This window comes from Strongylocentrotus purpuratus, unplaced genomic scaffold (assembly GCF_000002235.5).
Source record: "Strongylocentrotus purpuratus isolate Spur 01 unplaced genomic scaffold, Spur_5.0 spur5_scaffold_19, whole genome shotgun sequence".
NCBI classification, from domain to species: Eukaryota; Metazoa; Echinodermata; class Echinoidea; order Camarodonta; family Strongylocentrotidae; genus Strongylocentrotus; species Strongylocentrotus purpuratus.
In genome coordinates, this window is record NW_022145604.1 from 922,501 (window position 1) to 944,968 (window position 22,468).

At 36.0% G+C, this 22,468-nt stretch overlaps 1 protein-coding gene across 2 annotated transcripts; it reads left to right on the top strand.

Annotated features, from left to right (window-relative positions):
- Positions 1–5,412: 5,412 nt before the first annotated feature.
- On the top strand, positions 5,413–22,231 carry LOC753669 (peroxisomal bifunctional enzyme-like). Of its 2 annotated transcripts, none has more exons than XM_030989989.1 (17): positions 5,413–5,804; positions 7,740–7,776; positions 8,713–8,824; positions 9,440–9,578; positions 10,038–10,194; positions 11,047–11,176; positions 11,864–11,975; positions 12,577–12,664; positions 13,251–13,406; positions 14,017–14,280; positions 15,058–15,210; positions 15,912–16,083; positions 16,994–17,134; positions 17,661–17,785; positions 18,343–18,440; positions 19,277–19,389; positions 20,400–22,231. In XM_030989989.1, exons 1-17 carry the CDS (start codon positions 5,656–5,658, stop codon positions 20,477–20,479), a joined length of 2,226 nt encoding a protein of 741 aa, XP_030845849.1. In that variant the 5' UTR covers positions 5,413–5,655; the 3' UTR covers positions 20,480–22,231. The 2 variants fall into 2 exon arrangements, with proteins under 2 accessions (XP_030845849.1, XP_030845850.1); XM_030989990.1 differs by lacking the exon at positions 12,577–12,664 and adding an exon at positions 12,726–12,813.
- The last annotated feature ends 237 nt before the right edge of the window (positions 22,232–22,468 follow it).

Consider the following 22,468-nt stretch of genomic DNA (forward strand, 5'->3'; position numbering starts at 1 on the left):
TCACTGTGAAAGGTGAACTAGACGAGGATACTGATGTCGAATTGTCAATTTACATTATCAGCATTGTCTAGAACTGGTTTTTCACTATCATGACTATAATGTCATTCTTGCACGCTGAAGTCTCATTTTGTTAAGTAACAATTTGAGAAGTCGTTCAGGAATACTTCGGGTGTGAGCAATCATGTTAATATAGACCTTTACTAATATTTGATACTCGTATAAGATGGAGCCACATTACATCATCGAGGCATCACAGAACTAGGGAGTAATAATACTTAAGTAAATTTTCGCAAAAGCTGTGACCCTTTACCGAATCTACAGCCACGATTTTCAACATCAGTGGTTCTGTACAGGTAAAAAAATGATCTGAAGCTGATAATTAGAAAGTTGTGACTTATCAAAATCTAAATATTAAATAAAAATGTTTGAGAATTTTAAATCGGCTTATTGGCCTGGGAAAGATTTTATTTTGGAATCTCAACGTAAATTCGTGACTTACATCTGATATCAAAACTTTCACTAATCTTTTTCTATCCGTTATGTTATATTCAGAGCCATCTATCATGTCTATTTACAAAGTTAGGTCTACTCCTCTCGAGTTGGGCACAGTATGGCGACTGTTCATAGTTGGGCAAGTACGGCTCAAGAGAGTACACGCCATGTTGGATCCAATTAAATTGTAGCCCAACTCAAACTAACTTGGCCAAACTCTTGGTATCAACTCGAATACGCATGTTTTGCTTCAAGCAACCTGCCTTCTGAATTGTTTCCCAATTCAATTTTTCTTTGTAAATGCATAATCATGATTTCAGGTAGTATTTAAATATATTCTATAAACATTTGAAAGAGCATAACTATGAATTATTATACATCTGTTTTTCAATACAATTCACATGCTGGTTATTATACACGTTTGAGAGTTTATATATTTATAAACTACATTGAATTATGTGTAATGTGTATACACTAATAGATTATCTGCAATCTAAATAATGTTTGTGTATTTATTGTTCTTTACTTGAATATAGGCTAATCTATGAGATATAAATGTATATAAGCATTGTACAGTATTTAAATTCTTTTGTATTATTACTTCTAAAATAATATATACTTAGATAAGAATACTATACCGACGTCTATTTTACAATACAAGTGTCTGATTGTCAACTTTGGAACTTCTTTTCTTGTCATATGGTACCTGATGTACGTTGTTACTGTGCCTTTCGATGTTTATTTTATTTATCAGGTTTTGTTTTTTGTCTTATACGAAACCATAAAAGCAATGGAATTGATTGGGAATTCATTTTCACGCTTCACTTCGAAGTAACTAGTAAAACAAAATGGAGGAAGTGGTTGGTGATTGTACGGTTCAAGTTTCTTTCTCTAGCATGTTCAAAGACACTCGTAATACTCACAGAAAAATGTCGGTCAAAACAAGGGAAACAGCAACACCACCAACTTCTACTAACCTACTACAGCAACAACTATTACCACTACTACCATTAGTAGTACTACAACAAAACCCACAACCACCACCATTACTTCTACTGCTACTGTTGCTGCGGTTCGACAACAACAGCAACTACTACTACTACTACTACTACTACTACTACTACTACTACTACTTCTCGGAACAGCTTCAATGACTCTTATACCAACAACAACAAGAACAACAACGACAGACAATATTAAACAACTACTACTTCTACAACTACTGCTACTACTTCTACTTCTACAAATATGGATTAAATGTTATACTACTGCTATTGCTGCTGCTGCTGATATTACTACTACTGTGCAAAATAGGTCTAAATCAAGTCTTGGATGTACATAATTTCATGCGAGCAGAAGTGCAAACGGAACCCCTGTACGATTGCTAAAGAAATGTATAATACTGCTGCTACTGCTACTACTACTACTTCTAAAAACTACTACTGTAAACTACTACTACTATTATTATTACTATAACTTCTACTTCTACTACCACCACTGCTACTACCACTATAAATGTATTATTATTATTATTATTATTATTATTACTACTACTACTACTATAACTCCTAGTAGTTCTACTGCTCGAACTGCCACCAATATCACTACTACTACGACCGCTACTCATACTCTTAATACTACAAAGTACTACTACTACTACTGCTGCTACTACTTCTACTACTACTTTTACTACTACTACTACTACTACTACTTCTAATACTACTAGTATTATGCATTTCTACTACTGATATAACAACTACTAGTACTACTGCCGCTGGCGGCCTGGCGTTGATATTACTATATGACTACCACTACCATAACTTTTACCACTACTTTTACCACTTCTGCTTCTAATGCTACTACTACTACTGCTACTACTACTACTACTACTACTACTACTACCACCACCACCACCACTACTAAAACTCATAAGTGTATAAATATTACTATTTCTAGTACAACTACTACTACTACTACTATTACTACTGCTACAACAACAACCAACATAACTACTACTGCTGCTACTACGACTACTCCCGCTACAACTATTGATACTGCTACTTTTACTTTTACTTCTACTTATATTACTAGTACTACTTCTACTTCATTACTTCTGATACTACTACAACTACTACAACAACAACTACTACTACTACTAATACTAATACTACTAATACTGTTACCATTAATACTTCTACAACTTCTAAAACTATCAATAATAATACTGCTGCTGCTGCTACTACTATTACTACTACTACAAACATTACTACAGTACTACTACTACTACTACTACCTCTGCTGTTTCTTTTACTAATACTACTACACCACTACCACCACCCCCAACAACAACAACTACTTCTACTACCACCACTACTACTACTACTACTACTACTACTACACCACCACCACCACCACCACCACCACCAACAACAACAACAACAACAACAACAACAACAACTACTACTACTTTTACTACTTTTACTACTGCTATTACTGTTATGTCTGCTTCTACAACAACAACTACTACTACTACTTTTAATACCATCACCACTAATACTACTACTAATACTCCTACCACCACATAAAACTTATTTTTTCTACTACTACCACTACTACTTTTACTACTGCTTCCACTTTACGTCTACTGCAACTACTACTACTACTCCTTATACTAATACTACTACTGCTACTACTTCTACTACTACTACAACTCAACTACTTATTCTTCAACTACTACGGGTAAAACTACAACTAATATACTACTACTGCTGCCTCTACTAATATTGCTACTTCTACTACTACTTCTGTTACCATGAATACTTCTACCATAACTACTACTACTACTACTTATACTACTCCTATTGTAAATTTGAGTGCTTTGTACTTGTTACTATACTGCTAATAATGACAGTGGTAACATTTTTTCTCATCTCTTGATTAATATCACATCATTTGATGCGACAAGTACTACAATTCGCAATTCGGGGTTACCCCATGTTATCATTCTGAGGCTGTCCAAAATTCTTTTTATTCTTTTTTCTTTTCTTTTTTTTCTCTTTTTATCTTACTTTATTGTTCTTATCGTGCAATTGCAGCGTCTTTTTGGAGTCTATGAATTTTCTGTTAAAATACATTATAAAAAAAAATCTTAAAGCAGTCCATTCGCGTGTGTGTTAAGACTATGAACTGTTATCGTTTAAGTTTATTGTAATACGAGGTCAAAGTTATGATATTTTCAACAAAGATAAAGCATTTTATAGGGTATGATCTATATAGATTAACTACAGTTAACAAAGTATGTTCGTGATTTTAATTTATAAAAATACTAAAGAGGCTTACTGGTATCATTGTCAACAGAATAAGTAAGATTAGATTTATAAATTGTGTCACCGATTAAAACCCAGTGATTGTCATTATATTATTATTTGTTAGAACATGTTATTCTTTCAGGCTATTTGTAAACAGAATAATCTTATTTTATGTTTTTTTGTTTTTTTTGTTCTGCGTTGACGCGATAGGAAAGGGGAGATATACAGCACGTTTCGTTTATTTTATTAGTATGGATATTCTCACAACGTTATTCTTGCAAAGGTTTTGTTTTCTTATTTTTGTTTGTCTGTCATAGAGTGAATATTAATAAAAAGAAGAAATTTAAAGGTTTAGAGTATTATATGTCTGGTCGTCATTCGAATATTTTCCTGTCGATTTTCAACCTGCACATTTTTAGAGGATTTATTTTTTGAATTTGCCTACATTCAAAGTATCAATACAGCATGATCAAATATGTTTTCAAATATTTACCAATACTACACATCTAGAAGTTAAAATAGAGTGGGAAAAGGGACAGACGACAAGTAAATATATCAAACATTATTGTTGAATAGGAAAGTATGGAGGTAATACCCCCACAAAACATTTATTCCTATAGAGTGAGAGATCATGGGGAAACGAAAGGCGTCAGTGAGAGTGAGTGAGACAGAGAGAGAGAGAGAGAGAGAGACGAATATAGATAGGCATCCAAATAGTGCTGAAGATGGAAAAAGAGTGAGGAGAATGTGAGTACAAGAAGAGATGAAATTGAACATTATGTTATGAGCAGAAAGTTAGCGGATTTGAAGGAGGGGCTCAGGGTTAGGCCCCTCCTGCTGGATTTTTCGACCAGGAGAAAGAAACATAATGCACTACTATTAGTACTAGTGAGCACGTTAGAAATACTATCAAGTCAATTCAGGAAACGCAAGAAATGTACTGGCCTATTCCCCAAAGATGGTAAGCTTAAATATGTTGTCCCTCTTGAAGCTAAACTGGATAGGCCATGAAGCAGAATCTCAGTAGATAGTACGGGACACAAGAAATATAGATTAACAGCATTTGCTTATCAAACTTGTTTACATAATTGTAGAACATCGAAATATTTAGGTGTAGAAAGAAATGATTATGAAAAAATGATATTCTTAGTGGCATTATAAACATAGGGCTAAAAAGGGTATGTTTCTTTGACTTTAACTCTGTATAAATACTTGGAATACAAATAACACAAAGTTTTACCATCGACTCACATGTTGAAGTAAGAAGGGGGAATCCCCTGACACGCCCCTTGGATCCGCCCCCTACATTACCATACACATGGACTGCCCTGGGAGTTTTCAGGTTTGTTTACATTTCGTCACATTCACGCTATAGTCTCTAGCAATGCGCATGTATCGATGTGCGATTCATTGCAATTCGATATCAAATAAAAAAATTGCCTTTTGAAATATTTTTAAAACAAATTTCATAAAATAAAGGCAGTTAAATAAATAACTCTTATATTTTGAAATAAAATTCCAGAATAATTTGAGTAAAAATAAACAAATTTATTTTATAAAAGTTTGCTTTACTTAGATTAAGACTAGCACTGTTAAACAAACGAGGTACGGACATCAGTTTGCACTGTGGAAATAGTGAGTAAAGTTCACGAACTTGAGAGGGTTATCACGGCAAAATGATGGACTTTGTGACACCCAGCAGCCGTTCGAACCCAGTGGCCTAGCCCATACGATGTGCCTCAATGTTTAATCTCCGGACTAATGATCACCAACTATAATTTTACGACCATTAAAGTTATTTTAAACGGACGTGGACCGCCTGCATAAATTTCGTTATACAGCCAGCCTTCTCGCTATGTTACGTGCGAGGAAATTGGTACAGCTCTTCGTCAAGTCGAATCTGTGCACGAGCAGCGCTGTAGCATCAGAAGCAATGGCGACTCTATCGAAGCGTGGGCAAGTTGCCGTTGTGACTTTGACAAACCCGCCACTCAATGTCTTGAGGTAAATGATAAATTTGATGTTTCAGTTTTATACTGCATGTAATTTACTAGGCCTACATCATCATGTCAACCACCACCACCATCTTATTCTTAACCTGTGGAAACCTGTGATTGTGAACAGGTGAATCATTTCCTGTATGAAATTAAATGGAGCTCAGCTCAGTACACTACAATACATACAGTAGTCTAGATGTGTTTTTATTTTAAAACTGAGTTGAAAGAATTTGAAGACGCAGTCACAGAATTAGTAGAACACGTCTGAAGCTTATGCTTATGTAAACCTAATTTGTATCATTACTAAATTCAAGAGTAAAAAACAGGACGGGTTCAAGTCAAATGCAAGACAATAATACAAACTCCTTGAATGGTGACGCCGCCGGTCCTTGATCTACTCTGATAATTACTAAGATTAAGAAGTCACTGCTAGTAACATCTAGTAAAGTACATGAAAGTCAATGAATTTGAACCTGTTCTGCTAATGATTCTTGTGTTTAATATTATGGCTAACATGTTATTAAATTCAGCCGAGTCTGTTTGTGCTCTGTCATTTAAACTAGAGTTTTTCCACAGTGAATGAAGCCTACAAATGTAGGCTGTCTCATTGTACTGTCTATATACCCAGACGTTATGTGTCAGGCTAACAGGTTGTGTATCTGGACAGTTGACTTAAAATAGTAATTTGAGGAAGTTTACATGCTAAATTTTCATAAATCTTTCATTCAAGACCCCACCCAGGCGGATGACTGAAGTCTGCGTTGTGTGTTAACATGCCCCTCCCCTTGTTCATAGATGCAGGTTATGTCAAGTGGAAAACACTCTGTCCCTCGGATAGGATGTTAAATGGAGGCCCTGTGTAGAGAAGAGTCACTACCTTTGCACGCTAAGAACCCACTGCACTATTCGTATAAGAGTAGGGGGCAACCCCGGTGTAGTGGTCCACCTGCACACACCCCCAGTATAGTACGATAATACTCTGTAAAGAGGTCTGTACTCAAAAGGAAGAAGAAGAAGAAGACTTCTGATAGACAAGGACAAATAATTATGATCATGTTTACTGCTGTTTGGTGCATCACCGTGCATGCATACCAGACAAACGTGACGGCTTTATTTGCGCCCGGACACACAGCCTCCTATCATACAGGTATGATGGGGTCGTGTGTTGTCTGGAAACCTAAGAAAATTTGAGCTGTCAAGTTTGCAATTGAATTTCTCCAAAAAATTGCATCAAGTACTATACCGGTACTAAAGGCATGAATATTTACCACTATGATATTGTCAACAAACATTTGAAAGATTCATAAATATTGTCTACAAGCTCATTGATTTACTGTTTGAAAGAATCTTTCTGAATATTCAACCTTTCCAGACTTCATGTAATTATGTGAACCATTTTACCAAAGAGTCAAGGACCTTGTGCATGTTCGGAAACAATATCTGACTTACATTATGGATAAGAGTTTAATGTAAATAGCTGTATCTACTCTTAGTCTTTGACTCTTTACACTGTAACAAGTTTTTATCTATGATCGAAATTGATATATCTGTAGATGATTTTCATAACTTCAAAATGCATGCTCTGTTTAAACAGTTTATCATAAACTGTGTAATAAATAAAACTCTTCATGATAAAGTCAAGCAATGGGACTGTATCTGATGTAATGGAATGAAGTATTTCCTAGTGGCAATACAAATCCTATTATAGTAAAAATAGAAGAGATCAACACCTATAACTTCAAGTGTGTTTGCCTTTTTGATAGAATGCATCATAGATTTTAAAACAATATGAAAAGAATGTAGTCAGAAATTTCCCCATGAAGGTTCCTAACTTCCTATTTCTAAATTCCTATACCTAAACATACGGTTTATTAATGTACATTTATTTATCTCTTTCTATTTCCTTTCCTATTTCTCTGTGTCACTTCTTTCTACCTCACAGCTACCCAACTAGAGCTTCTATAGTTCAATCAATCAAGGTGAGTAATACTTCATGTATTTCTGGTTAAAAAAACATGGCACTTCTTCCTAGAGTTTTTCATCACAGTTGAGCCTTGTCCAGGCTTGACTGACAAAAAAAAAAAAAATACTGATCTGTAAAGAAGCATTCACATTCATATAAATAGAGTATATATCAAACATTTATGGCAGATAGATCTTAGAGTATATTTGGGGCCCAAAGATGCATGCAGCTTTTTTCACTTTTCAACAGATACAGTGCTTTCCAGAATACCAAGGTCATTGCATTTGATTCTGCAAGATATTCATCACTGCACTTACAAAGAGTCAACATGGATATTTATGCACAAGTACTAGCACCACCTCTACATGTAGGTTGTAGGTCAGGTTAGCGATTCCAAAGCATAAATCATCAAGGTGCCCTCTTTCCAAAACTATGCAAACAAGAGCATCCAGAACCGGTGCAATATGTATGTGAAAGGGTATCCATACAAAGCAGTATTTACATTCATATCTAAAGATTAGAGTGTATGGTGTAGTGTATGCACAAAGCCTAAAGGTCAAACTTGTGAAGGTCAACACACCTTATGACTGAATTATTTTGATTTTGAATAATGTAATGTTAAATGGATTGGGTAATTTTGTCTAAGATCCTTTAAAAAATCCTTGATTTAGCTCATGCTGCAATGATAATTATAAACCTTCAGGTCAGTCAGGAATCCCATGACTTTTACAAGCCGATTACCTGTCTGATTATCAAGATATTTATGATTTCATTGTAGATTTATTCCCATGCAATCAGCAACTTACTCACTTGAATGTGTATATTCAACTATTGAAAGTTCAGATATGATAACTGCTCAAAAACATAGTTCCAACTTTATAGGGATTAAGCATTCATATTTTGATACGTTTACTTGGATTTCTTTTATTTTCTTCAAATTGCTATACTACAGGAAGCAGAGCAAGATACATCAGTAAAGAGCATAGTCCTCTGCGGCTCTGGCAGAGCATTCTGTGCCGGGGCTGATATCACAGAATTCACCAATCCTGAACTGGTCTTCAAAGGTAACTGAGTGAACACAAAAAGTAATATAGAGTTACTTTTATCACATTCATGTTACGCCCTTTGTACTATGCAGTGTATTTCAAGGGGACTTGGCAAAATCTAGTTGCTCTAAAGAAAATGGAAATAAAAATTATAACAAAGTGAATCAAGGACAAATCAAAATGGTATCAACCCTCCATAGGACATTGACTTGAGTATAGATAGAAGCAGACAAATCCAACATACACTATTTTAGTCCAATTGAATATACCAGGGCCCCATTGCACAAACTTACCATTGGTGGTAAGTTGGTAACTACATGTACCATGGAAACCTTGATTTAATTGGCTGTTTAGCCCTGTAAGCATGGTAGTTGACATTGATTGCAAAGTTACCACCAATGGTAAGTTTTATGCAACAGGCCCTGAACAAAGACTTATAAAGTTAAGTCATTTCTGAATTAAAGTGAGATTATTTATGATATAGGGAATCTCTGTTTGGCAATAGGGTCATGGTTTGGTGACATAAACAAACATAATTGGACTTCCTTGTGCATGTGTCTCCGTTATTGTACTACCGCATTATCCATGAATTTTAGTATACTTATATTTTCAAGATTTGTTGTCCTTCCATAGAACCACACTTGATAGATGTGACCAAAGCGGTAGAAGCATGTAGCAAACCCGTTGTAGCAGTCATGCATGGTACATCACTAGGAGGTGGGGTAGAGCTTGCACTAGGATGCCATTACAGACTCATACATAAAGCTGGAAAGTAAGTATTACTATAATTGAGATCACAATTGTACGTGTGGGAGTTATGGAAGGGAAATTCACAGTGTTGGTACAATTCTCATTTGTGGCCCATGTAAAGCAATTATACTGTACATGTATATATGTCCTCTGCCACTGGAACATTATTTACAATTATAAAATGGGTTCAAGAATGTAGCCGATGAGAAGTGTCAAAAATTTGATGCTATTGTTATACAGTATTTTTAGATTTAGCTGTAACTGTCTTCCGTAGGATAAAAATCCCATCAAATATTAAACATATTGCTGTTTAGGGGATAAAAGAAGAGAAAAAAGGTAAATTAGCAGAAACAATCTCATGCCGTATTTCTTTTAACAACAAGGTAGGGGGTAAAGTAATCTGGGGTAAAGGCCACCTACGTATAATTTAATAGCCAGAAGAACCTATTTAAAGGAACTCATTTCTTTCTTCTATCTCTAGGATTGGTCTTCCAGAAGTGCACATTGGTCTAGTCCCTGGAGCGACAGGAACTCAGAAGGTCCCTCGGGTCATGTCAATCCCTAATGCCATTGATATGATAACCTCAGGACGCCATATATCGGCCAAGGAGGCTCACAAGATGGGCATTATTGACAAGGTTGGGCAACTAGCTATCAAACTCACCATCAAACACTCGTGGTATGATACTCTCCACTATTTTATGTTCCAGTTTACGTATACAAGTGGAGGATGGAAGCTAAGTGAAGTATTGTAGCCCTCAATAATTGAATATACCAATAAAAACAAAGATTACATGTTCAATCTGTACTGAAAAAATATGTATTTCTCAAGAGAAATTAATGTTGCAGTCACATGATGTGTTTTATACATTGTACAGTGTGTATGAAAATGTAAATTTATGAGTCAGTTGGAAGCATGATAATTTGATTTGATATTCATCCTTCTAGATACACCTACATGTACAAATAGGTTGAGAGAAGCCATGTACCACAACGCCTTATACTGTAACTGAGCACCTTTAATCCTTAGCTCAAAGCCACAGACTTTGCATCCCTTTTTTAATAACGTCAAACCACTTAATTACAGACTACTACATAAAGCTGGAAAGTATGTATTACCGTAATTGATATCACAATTGAACACCCATGTTCACGGTTTGAGACCCGCCGCGGCACTTATGTTCTTTGGCAAGACATTGATCTACATAATTTGCCACACTCAACCCAGGTGATGTAAATGGGTACCTGATAGGAATTAATTATTTGAAATGCTAGAGCGCTGTAATGGCAGCACAGCTAAAGCCGGGGTAATAATCTCCAAGTTTGGAAGCGCTTAGTGATTGCAATATGCGCTATATAAAAACTAAGTATTATTATTATTATTGCCGTGCCAAAGCCTGTGTGGACCACTGGACGGGACTTGTGTAGTGACTCGATAAGAAGAAGAAGATTATTATTATTATGTCTTTGCGTCAATCTTATTACTTTAGGTACTGGAAGACGATTACATGGAGCAGGGCGTGGCCTTCGCAGAGAGCATTGCCGGTGATCCAGTAGGACCAAGGCGTGTCAGTCAGATGCCGGTCAAGGTTGATGAGACCACACCCATGGTCTTCAAAAGTATGTGCAGTTTAATGTACCAATGAATTTGTATTATCGGGTATCATGAGTGAAAGTGTTGTTTCATTGGTGTATAATACCTGTTCCTAGAGAAAAAAGAAAGTAGTTTTTTTTAATTCTCTTTTGGATATCTTTCCTGAGAAAGGCCTGAGAAGGCAAAGTGGGGAAATACACTGATCCCTCAAAAATAAGGGTATCTGACCATTTTTGCTCAAAACTGACTCCTTGATTCCTTGTTTTCCTTTGGGAGGACACTAGTGTGTCGTAAGAGAACGGTACATACTATAGAAATGATCCCTAAAAGGAAAACAAGGAACCAAGGAGTCAGTTTTTAGCATACATTTGTATATATGATTATGAAGTTTGAATATTTAGGGAGTCTTGTCAGTTGGACATAATCTTTCATTACTTCAGATTAAGGGATCTTGGACAGATACAAGTATTTATGGAAATATGCACTCTGTTCTCATCCCACTGGTTTTAACGCATTGCCTACTGAGACCTGGTAGCCCCTGTATTAAACCAATGGCAATGAATAAATTAAGTAGTCAACGAGTTAATAGTAACCTCTTTCTTTCCCCTTTTTTAATTTTTAGAGGTCTTTCACAACTTCTAAGAGCAAATCGCTCACCGCTCTTGTGTACATGTAGTTATTTCTTTTGTAACTTGTTTTTTGTTCTTTTTCAGTGGCTTATGAGAAGGTTGCAGCCAAAGCCAGAGGCATGTACTCTCCTCTCTTCTGTGTTAAGGCTATAGAGGCTGCAACAAAGGCAAGCTCCTTTGAGGAAGGCCTCAAGATGTAAGAAAATATGACATATTATTTGTTAATTCAATACAATTATTTACACATATGTGTATGTACTGTGTTTGAGATACCATGTAAATATTATACAGATATGTTTATTTGATATCTTTTATATTTGTATAGAAACAGCCACCGTATAATTTTTATACAAATTTTACCTATAATTGTGTGCATGACCAATGAATTTGAATCAAGTCAAATTGAACTTGATTGAAATACAGAAGTACCGGTATAAAACTAGCAGTTTGTTGTGTATAGCAAAAGGCTATATTTGGCCGACAAACTATAATATTTCACCTATTTTCATTTTGGAGTTATAGCAAGTGGGGGGCAGGCTTTCACCAGTAATAGTTAATTGTAACTAAGTCACCAATGCATGCTTAGCCTGTATATACATGAACATTGAATTTGTGTGAGAGGAACCATGAAGATGAGAAATGGAGGCATGGATCTCCTTTTATTTTATTTTGTCATTCCAATGAGAGATGCGAATTCTGCTTGACAATCCTGTTTCTGTAAGCATCATGTGTGCATATATTTCGCTCATTCATTTGTTGTTGTTGACACTTCCAATTTGTTGACATTTAATTCCCAGGGAGAGACACATTTCAGAATTCCTTGGCCTCGGAGAACAGTCCGGAGCTCTCCAATACGCCTTCTTTTCCGAACGAGCCGTATCCAAGGTAATAAGTGGGAACATCATCATATAATTTTCATCAATTTATTTTGGTTTCAAACATTCAGGGAGAAAAATATTCAGACTTTCCTTGCCATCTCGGATCAAACCCAGGCACTCCAATATGCTTTCTTTGCAGAGAGAGCTGTCTCAAAGGTACATTGGCATTTAATTTCATTTCATTCCATTTATATAATTCTATTTTAATGTCCTGTCATTCCATTTCTTGTTAAAGCTGTGAGTGCCTCAGGCGCCTTAAAATGACAACTTTGCCTGGGAAATAATTCATCAAAAAGGCTCATCTATCCTCTTGAACTTCAAACAAGTTTCTAATTTGTTATGTTTGATACTATGGAATATGTTGAAGATTACTGGGCACTGCTAGCCCTCTACTATGTATTGTGTGAGCATAGTAAAGTTATTAAGATTTACTGGAGGAATTAAGATACATTTGTAGGTCTGTCCCATTGGTATCAATTCTGTTCCTTTTGGTGCTATATCAGGTTAATCTCTCACAAACATCCCTGCCTAAACCCCATTCTCCATCTCTCTCTCTCTCTCTCTCTCTCTCTCTCTCTCTCTAATTGTTCCAGTGGCATGTCCCTGATGGGTCGGCCAGCTACAAGACAGCCAAGGGTCAAGAGGTCAAATCAGCTGCTGTGATTGGTGCAGGTACCATGGGTGTCGGCATCACGATGTCAATGGTCATGGCTGGTATACCGACCTATCTCACAGAGCAGAACCAACAGGTGAGGGTTTGATACGATCTAGGGCCCCCCCCCCCCTGGGAAAAAAATGTGTAAAAACGCATTAATTTTACCTTTTTTTTTTAGATGGCCCAAGGGGGTGGATTCGACTTTTAAATTTTCAGGAGCAAAAAAAAAAAAAAAGAATAGTGCCCAATACCCCCCCCCCCCCCCCCCCCCCCCTACTGAGCGAAATTTTGGCCAGCACGATCTTTCAAATTTCAGCACACTAAATTTCAAATTGATTTCGAATTTGGCTCCCCCCCCCTAAGAAATAGTGGAACCCCACCTGGCCACAGCTCATACACGCTGCTGCACTGTACTGTGAAAATTGAAATTTCAATGTTTTTCAATTTCAATGAAATAAGTGATTTTTAGTATACCATCCCACATTTTTGAGATTTTTAAAATTTGTGTATAATAACATGAATACAAATTGAGAAATATGAAATATTACTGTCTGAGATACTGTTAATTGTGTTTTAGGTAGTCAGGTAAGAGAAAAAGCCTATTCAGCTCTGAATTTGGGACTGCTGTGGGACAACTCTAGTACTACTCTGAACCGACATAACCTTGCTCTGCTTTCTTTGATTGTTTGATTATTTACATGCAGTACCTTGACAAAGGTCTGAAGATGGTGCAGGGTATCCTAGCTCATGGGGTCAAGCAGGGTCGTATGAGCGAGTCCAAAGCCCAGCAGATCTTCTCCTTGGTCCGTCCGACCCTGACCTACAATGACCTGAAGGACGTTGATGTGGTGGTCGAAGCGGTCTTTGAGAACATGGCCTTGAAGAAGGAGATCTTGAAGACACTTGATGGTGTCTGCAAGCCCAGTGCCATCCTTGCTAGTAATACATCCACACTGGATATTGATGAGGTAACTTGTATATTCCATGAAACTTTACAAGCTTCTGTATCACAAAGCTAATACATGTACTCTTACCTTTAATAGATGTACATGTATGTTCACATAATTTGGATAAATTCAATTCCTCATGTACAAGTTCATTACAGTATGTTTGATTATACTCCAATTGTGTTATCTCAACAAAAAATTGCTCTAAGGAATTGAAAGCATAGTGTGTCATAACAGCTAGTGCATCAGTGGCGTATAAACCCATTAACTACTGATTTCTGTACTCCCCATACGCTCAATACAAGAAGCACCCATTTCCCGTAGGCAAGGGGTAAATTTATTACAGCGCCCAAGACATTTGAGGCTGAGCTCTGGGGAAAATGTGTCTTAACGTAAAACTAAAATCTACCTTTATTCAAGCAAGTTACACAGGTGCAGTACCAAACCCTTCCATGTCCTTGACTGATTTTCTGTGAAATGGGTTCATTAGGCCTAAACAAAATATAAGATGTATTGCCCTTTAGGTGCCAAAACATGGGTCGGTCGGTCGGAAATCTTTTTCTTTTTTTAAAGTCTTTTTTATAGTTTTTGCTTCCTCTTTGGGCTAATATTCCTTAGTTTTGAAAGTTTTTATACACATTTTTTTTAATTCATTAAACTTTTTTCTTCTAAAAAACAGTAAAAAAAAAAAAAATTAAAAAAGCCAACAGTAGATTTCAAGATTTTTGGGTCGGTTGCAAAGAGCAATACAACATCTTTTGTTTTAGGCCTTATCTATTTGTTTTCCACACATTTCAGATGGCTTCAGCCACCACTCGTCCTGATAAGGTGATGGGGATGCATTTCTTCTCTCCTGCTCACATCATGAAACTCCTGGAGAATGTCAGAGGTAAAGATACCTCACCAGAAACCATGGCAACAGCTATGGATCTTGGGAAACGCTTGAAAAAGGTAAGTGCTGTTCACAACCCATTGTTAATATAATAAAACACTCCTCTATCATTAAATATGATGTCTGGGGTGTTTCACAAAGATCCCAAACTTAACTCTAAGTTGGACTTAAACATTTGTAGCCTTAAAATAAAATATATTCAAAAGCAAAAATTCAAGTATTTTAAACTTTTCATAAATTCCACATCAAGGACATGAAATCTCCCTGATTTAACTTTGAAATAACTTTTACAACATATTTTCAAAGATGCTAACAGCTTTCCATAATCTTTACGTCCAACTTACATATACATGTAATAAGTTCAGCTTAGGATTTTTGTGAAACACCCCCCAGAAGATGTAGAATATTAGTGTTCAATGATTATTATACAAAAATTATAATAAAGAAATATTGCATTATGGTTGATGCTAAATTCAAATCATTGTCTCTGTTAAAAAAAAAATTGATTTTTTAAAAAAATATTTAAGTACATGTACCAGTAGTTAAATTCTGTGTATCAAACACACTTACACTGTAGTAAATAAAAAAGAAAAAAGAAGAGTGAAATCTTTATAGTGGGTAATGTCAATGATTCCTGCAATGATCTAGGACATTTTTGCTTTTTCTCCTTGATTTTATACATAAAAGGAAATTAAATAGTTCATATACAGAGCGACTATAGAGAACAATATAGATACATTAATACATTTTCTTTTATTAGATCTCAGTCTTGGTTGGCAACTGCCCTGCCTTTGTTGGAAACAGAATGCTTGGGCCATATTCTAGAGAGGCCATCTTCCTCCTGGAAGAGGGTGCTCTTCCCAACGAGGTAGACCAGGTCTTGGAGGACTTTGGTCTAGCTATGGGTCTCTGTAGGATGGGAGACTTGGCAGGTGAGTCTCGACCTGGGTGGTGTTTCACAAAATTTCATCAGTGACAAATGACAGTTTTTGTTATAAGCTACTGAAATCCTTGCTTCTGATTGCTTATCGACAGATTTATCACTGATATTTGTCATTGAAAAAAGGATTTGTGAAACGAGTCCCTGGCCTCTAAATAAGAATCGGTAAAAAGAAGCACATTTTGGACATCCCACTCCATTGCCTACAGGAACCATGTAGTTTGTGCACTAAGCCTGTTTCTCATAACAGAATTCAGTAGTCAATGGGTGAAGCTCCCTTGATTTAGAATTGGGTCTAGGAGCACACTCCTGTCACTATCAAAAGCACTGTTATTATGCTCATTATCATGGTTATCAATGCCGCAACCACCCCAATCACCATCATCACCATTATCGTCCTCATCATCAGCAGCAAAATCTTTATCAGCAACATCATCTCCATCATCATCATCATCATCATCATCATCATCATCACTATCATCATCATTGTCATTGTCATTGTCGTCATCATCGCCAGCATCATTTTCACTATCTTCATCATCACCATTATCATCATCATCACCATTATCATCATCATCATCATCATCATCAACAAAACCACTACCCCACACTGTTATCATCATCACCACCACCATCACCATTCTCCTCCTCCTCCTCCTCCTCCTCCTCCTCCTCCTCCTCCTCCTCCTCCTCCTCCTCCTTATCATCATCATACTGATCCCTTTCTTACATTTAGGTTCACTTCATCCTTTTGGCTGTAACCCACCAATTAATCATTGATTATCTATGTGCAAGTTTATACTACCTCAACAACCAACCCTTTTAGCCACATAGCAGTCATTTAGCATACTTCTACATATGTATTCCCTGGCTGATGCATATTTTCCTGGTGTGTTTTGTAGGTCTTGATGTCGGGTATAAGAGTCGTAAGGAATATGGTTACATTCAGAGAGAAGGACAAGATGATTTCATCAGGAAAGGAGAGCGCTACAGTCCTCTGTCTGATTGGATGGTGGAGAATGGAAGACTTGGACAGAAAGCAGGTAAGAATGATTGATCAAAGGATAGAAGAACTGAGAGAAGAAATAATTGATTGACAGAAGGAAAGAATAATTGACAGAAAGAAAGAATAATTGACAGAAAAAAAATGAAAGTGGTAATTTTAATGGGATCAATAAATCAATTCAAGGACTATCAAGAACATTCGGGATAGAGGAACAAAGGAGAGCAGTGACAAATCAACCAAGTGGGAGAGATAGAGACAGATTGGGAGGGATTTAGAGATGGTAATGGTACACAAGAGAAAACATGAGAAAGAAAACTGGAAGTCGGGGCATTGCTAGACATGATTCGGAAATAGGGGTGGGGGGGGGGGGGTTATTTGGAATGTTTAACTCTCTTTGGTTTTCAATTTACCAACAAAGATGAAAACAAAAAAATCCAATCTGACCATGTGGGGTTCAGATTGTTGTCCACAGTCGTCCAAATTGTCATTCCATATTCGTGGAATGCATAGAATGTATTGACTGTGTGAATAATATGTCATCAATGTTTTTTTTTCTCGTCCAGGCAAGGGTTTCTACAACTATGGCAAGCCAGGCGGTCGCAAGCCAGCAGTCGATCCTGAGGTCACTCAGATGATCATGGAGGTCTCAGAGAAGGCTGGTATCACTAGACGACACATCCCAGCACAGGTGAAGTTTCAGTCTCTAGCTCAGTGTATGTTATGTCTAAGGACTCTACCTGGAACATATGGATTATCTGCATTATGCCAAGATCATATTGTATCCAACTGGTTACAATTTCTAAATATTATGCAGGCAAAGCTCATTGTTGAAAATATTGCATGCAGTACATGTAGATAATGGACAGGAAAGATGTTTGACAAGATTCTTTGTGCAATGTTGTATATTCCTACAATTCAGGTGTGTGCTATGACAAACTGAAATTAAGATTGGAGGGTATTGCGTATTTCCCTTTTTTATGCCCGTAAAACTTTCCCATTACTATGGTATCCTAGTGCTACCTCATTTGCAGGCATGTATCACAAATCATTTGTGCTGAGTCAAGTTAGGCAATTGTTATTTTTCCTCATTACTTTTTACACTAACACCCCTTCCTCTGTGTAACTTCAAGAAGAAAATAATTTCCTTTGTTCAAATAAATGAGAATTAATTAGAAATGTGGGCAGATCAAATTGCATACAGCATGTAAAGGGTTAAACTAATCTTGATACCTTTTCTTTTAATAGGAGATTCTTGAGCGGTGTCTGTATGGTCTTATCAACGAAGGTTTCAAGTGCTTAGAAGAGCAGATAGCATCATCGGATGAAGATATAGATATGGTCTGGTAAGAAGACAACTTTCTACTGCTTCATACTAGGTTTAAAAGCAAGCTTATTTGCTCAGCAACATGTTCTGCAGGCTGTATTTCATCAAAGGAATAGGGTTAGGGATGCAGTTGGGAATGGGTTTTAGGTTAGATTTAGGGTTCGGGTTAGGTACAGTGTCTGGTTTGGATTGAAATTGGGAATTCAGTCTTCGTAGGAAAAACACTCGAGTAATTGTCTACAGAGTGTGCGTTGTGTGACTATAATTTTGTTGCCTGATGATAATTCAAAAGTTACTAATCCTTGAAGCTGAACTTGCTTAAATGTAGTGCTGAAAGTGTGGATTATTTTATATGTGGAAGTTTCATGGCTATTCTTGAAATAACATGCCCTAATTTGTTTTATATGAGCAGTATTTCATATCTTATAATAAACTGTAATATGCAACTATGATTTCAAAGAGAAATATGAATAATTTTATCTGTGCAAACTGCTTATAAGACTGGACAGAACAGTTTTGTTGTGCTTTCTCACGTTATCATGCTTCTAACGAAAAGTGGCCAATTGTGCATTATTATTAAGCTGTCTAAGATCCATGGAAAACTAAGACATACTGGTACACTGTACAATGTACATTATCACTTGCAAACTAAGACATTCATTTGCTCATCTATGAATGGTTGAATAGCTCATAAATTTCCTTTCTTTTCTCCATAGTAGATATCATTTTATGGTTGGCCGAGCAAAAGTATCAATCTTTAAAAAAAAATGTATCATCAAATGCATTTTTTAAATTTCTTATTCTTAAGTGGCTATAAATGTCATGCCTTTCCTCTCTCCTGCAAATATCTTTTAGGTTGTATGGTTATGGTTGGCCGAGACATACAGGAGGACCCATGTACTACGCTAAGAATATCGTTGGCCTGCCTAAAGTTCTGGAGAGAATAATGTTTTACCACTTCGAACATCGTAAGTGGAATTACCAGTAGTTTATTTCATCATACATGTTATTATTATATGGTGTCACCTGTGCATAGGAGGTGAAAAAGTGAACTGAATCACTGTAACCCTCGGGTCTCTCCTCCCGGTATAACTGATTGGGGGTGCATAGCTTGACCACTACTACATGGGTTTTCCCCTACTCTTATATGAATAGTGCAGTGGGTTCGTAAACCCGGAGTAGACTCTCCTCTTCACAGGGACTCCATTTGGCATCCTATCAGAGGAACATAATTTGTATGTAAACCCATCGATCCTTAATTGAGGGTTCCTGTCTTATTTGATTTTGTATTTATTTATTCATTTCAACATAGTAGCCCCACCAGTAGTTAAGATACTGTTATGCTTTGGGGCCCTGCATAACATAAACATACATATAAAGACATGCATATACATGAAAACATTATTACATGGTCTTCTTGATTCCATTCTCCATGTAACTCTGTCTTGAGCCACTCCAGACTCTGCTTCTCTCATCATGTATGGAATATGTGTCCAGTCATACTCCTCTCCTGATCCAGATTGAAATATTGCACAAAATGGAAGGGGGGGGGGGCATTGAGGGGTTAAGTGCTTTTTTGTGTGAGATAGAGAAAAATATATTTTGTTATTATGTGTTCCAAATGTTGAGTTGTCACTTTTAAACAAGACAAGTTCACTTAAAATATGAAAGGTATTCAGAGGGTGAGGGTGGTTCATTTTGCTTTATTATTAAGTTTCAAATTTTTAGCCTGAACATAAACACTTAATCAAATTTCAAAAGCTATCTGTACAAGTATTTGGTTGATCTAATATCATACATGTACCAAGACAGGCCTGTGATTACTGTTGAGGCACAATTATAAGCCTTACATCTATTATAGATGTTCCAATTATGGTACCGGTATTCCAAGATATTTACTACTTCACCATCTCAATTTCATGTGGAGTCTGTTGTCTATCTTTTTAACCGTTTCTCTTTGAATTGTTTCCCCATACAGCTAACAGTCCATACTGGAAGCCTAGCCAGCTACTCATAGACAGAGTATCAGAGGAGCACCCACACGCCAGCAAACTGTAGCAAGCCAGTAAATTCTTCATACAGAAGCCACATTGGAAGTGACTTCATAATCAAATTTTCACAATTCATTGAAATGACCTGTTTCAATAAGCTAAGCTTGCATTCTATGAAGTTCCATTTCATCATACTGCATCCGCAATAGCGCCAGCTACGACATAGGTCTGAGGAAGCTTGCAGGATGCAAGTGAAAGCTTAATACCAAAACAGGAATTTTGTCCACTGATTGTGAAGAAAGAACTCTAATTCAAGTAACATCACCAATCAGATGAACCTCTTCAGTGATTAATCAACAGTGTTTGATTTAGGATGTACAGATCATTCCAGATATCTGAATTCCAAAATCTTTATAAATGAAGCTCCAAAAGACCAAAGATGATAGATTATTCATTGCAGATCTATTTTTCTACCCGAGTCCCACCGCTAAGCCAACCGACTTGGTCATTCTTCTGTCTTTCGTTCTGTGTGTTGACAAATATAGTGTCAGCCATGCTGGTTTGACTATAGTATTAGTTAATAGCTTACCGAGATAATGGCAACTCAAGTTATTAATTTGATAATATTACTTCTTATTCTTTAATAATTCAATTATTTTTATAAAATGCGGTTGGTATATGTCTTTTTGCATACATGTGATCATATGGATTAGCTAATATGCCAAGTATGTATTCTATTTTGCCCTAAAATATGGATTCTGTGCAAAAGTAAAATGTAAAAGGAAATACAGCTGCAATGTGACTGATGAAGTCCTACATGTAATGTGTATCCAGTATAGAAATGAAATCCCAAAATATTAGATAAATGTTTTATTTATCCATCGTTAGTATTTTTTTTTTTGAAGAACAAATTGCCTAATATATTGAATGCTTGCCCTATCAGGTATAATACACAATACTCAAATACAAAGATTTTATAGCAAACCAGTTTTTATAAGGAGGCTCTACTGTACCATTATTTTGTTAAAATCAAAAACAAGAAAGATGGCCAATTTATGTAACAGAAGTACATCAGCTGATATGTTTCTATACATCGTATTTTATTGGTCATTATTGTGATAGGCAGTGGAGAAGAGACTGCACAATGTAATGGTTATAACAATATGTCAATGTAATTTTTGTCAATGAAGTTTTCACATTGATTAAGTGAAGTGCCTTCATAATTACATGTATAACTTGTTTACAATACTGAAATGGATTTAATCATGTGAAGAAATGTCATTTGATTGGTATTTTGGCAAACTTGTTGGTTTGTTATCATTTCTTGGAAGGAAAAAATGTAATGGAAAAATACAAACAAATAAACGATTTTAAGAAAATGAGAATTATGTATGAACTATGTGTTGTCTTTTAACCTTCCTGAAATAGTTGGATGAATGGATAATTTGTTCACTTATGAACTGCAATTGCTGTTCAAATGTTTTCAAACTTATGTGCCCCCCCCCCTTATGATCCTAAATCTACTGCTCATAATAAATCTCTTTTCAACAGGAAAATTGGGGCAACTTAAACAGAAGTGGCAATTGTGTCACTACCTAAATGTAGGAGGAATAGCTTTGTATATGCTTCCATTTAGATCGATAATTGAAGGGGTGAAAATATCAATTCTAAAAAATGAATACTGTACATGTATGTGATAATTCATACAATAAACATTGCCTATGTTTCAACTTGCCTATACAGACAAATTTTATATACTATGTAGCATGTGTTTTCTAATTTGAAATTCCAGACATGATAATAAAGTGAAATTATTTTACATATGGTTTCCACAAGTTTTTATGTTGACATTACATCAAGTGCTGTATTTTTAGAAAATATCTGTTAATTCCAGCCAACATCAACAGCTAAAGAAATACAAGTTACTCGCAAATTTCTTCCAATTTTTGAACAGAACAATATTTATTGTTTTAACAGGAAATACAAAAATGACAAAGTTTTCTTCATTGTTATCATTATAATCATGAAATTGATTCATTTAATGAATTATAATTAT

Bases quoted from the DNA above. Each gene is read 5' to 3' on its own strand.
- LOC753669 (XM_030989989.1), top strand. From the start codon at position 5,656: ATGTTACGTGCGAGGAAATTGGTACAGCTCTTCGTCAAGTCGAATCTG. The intron at 11,177-11,863 runs GTATGTGCAGTT...GTTCTTTTTCAG, and splicing joins CACACCCATGGTCTTCAAAA to TGGCTTATGAGAAGGTTGCA. The intron at 15,211-15,911 runs GTAAGTGCTGTT...TTCTTTTATTAG, and splicing joins TTGGGAAACGCTTGAAAAAG to ATCTCAGTCTTGGTTGGCAA.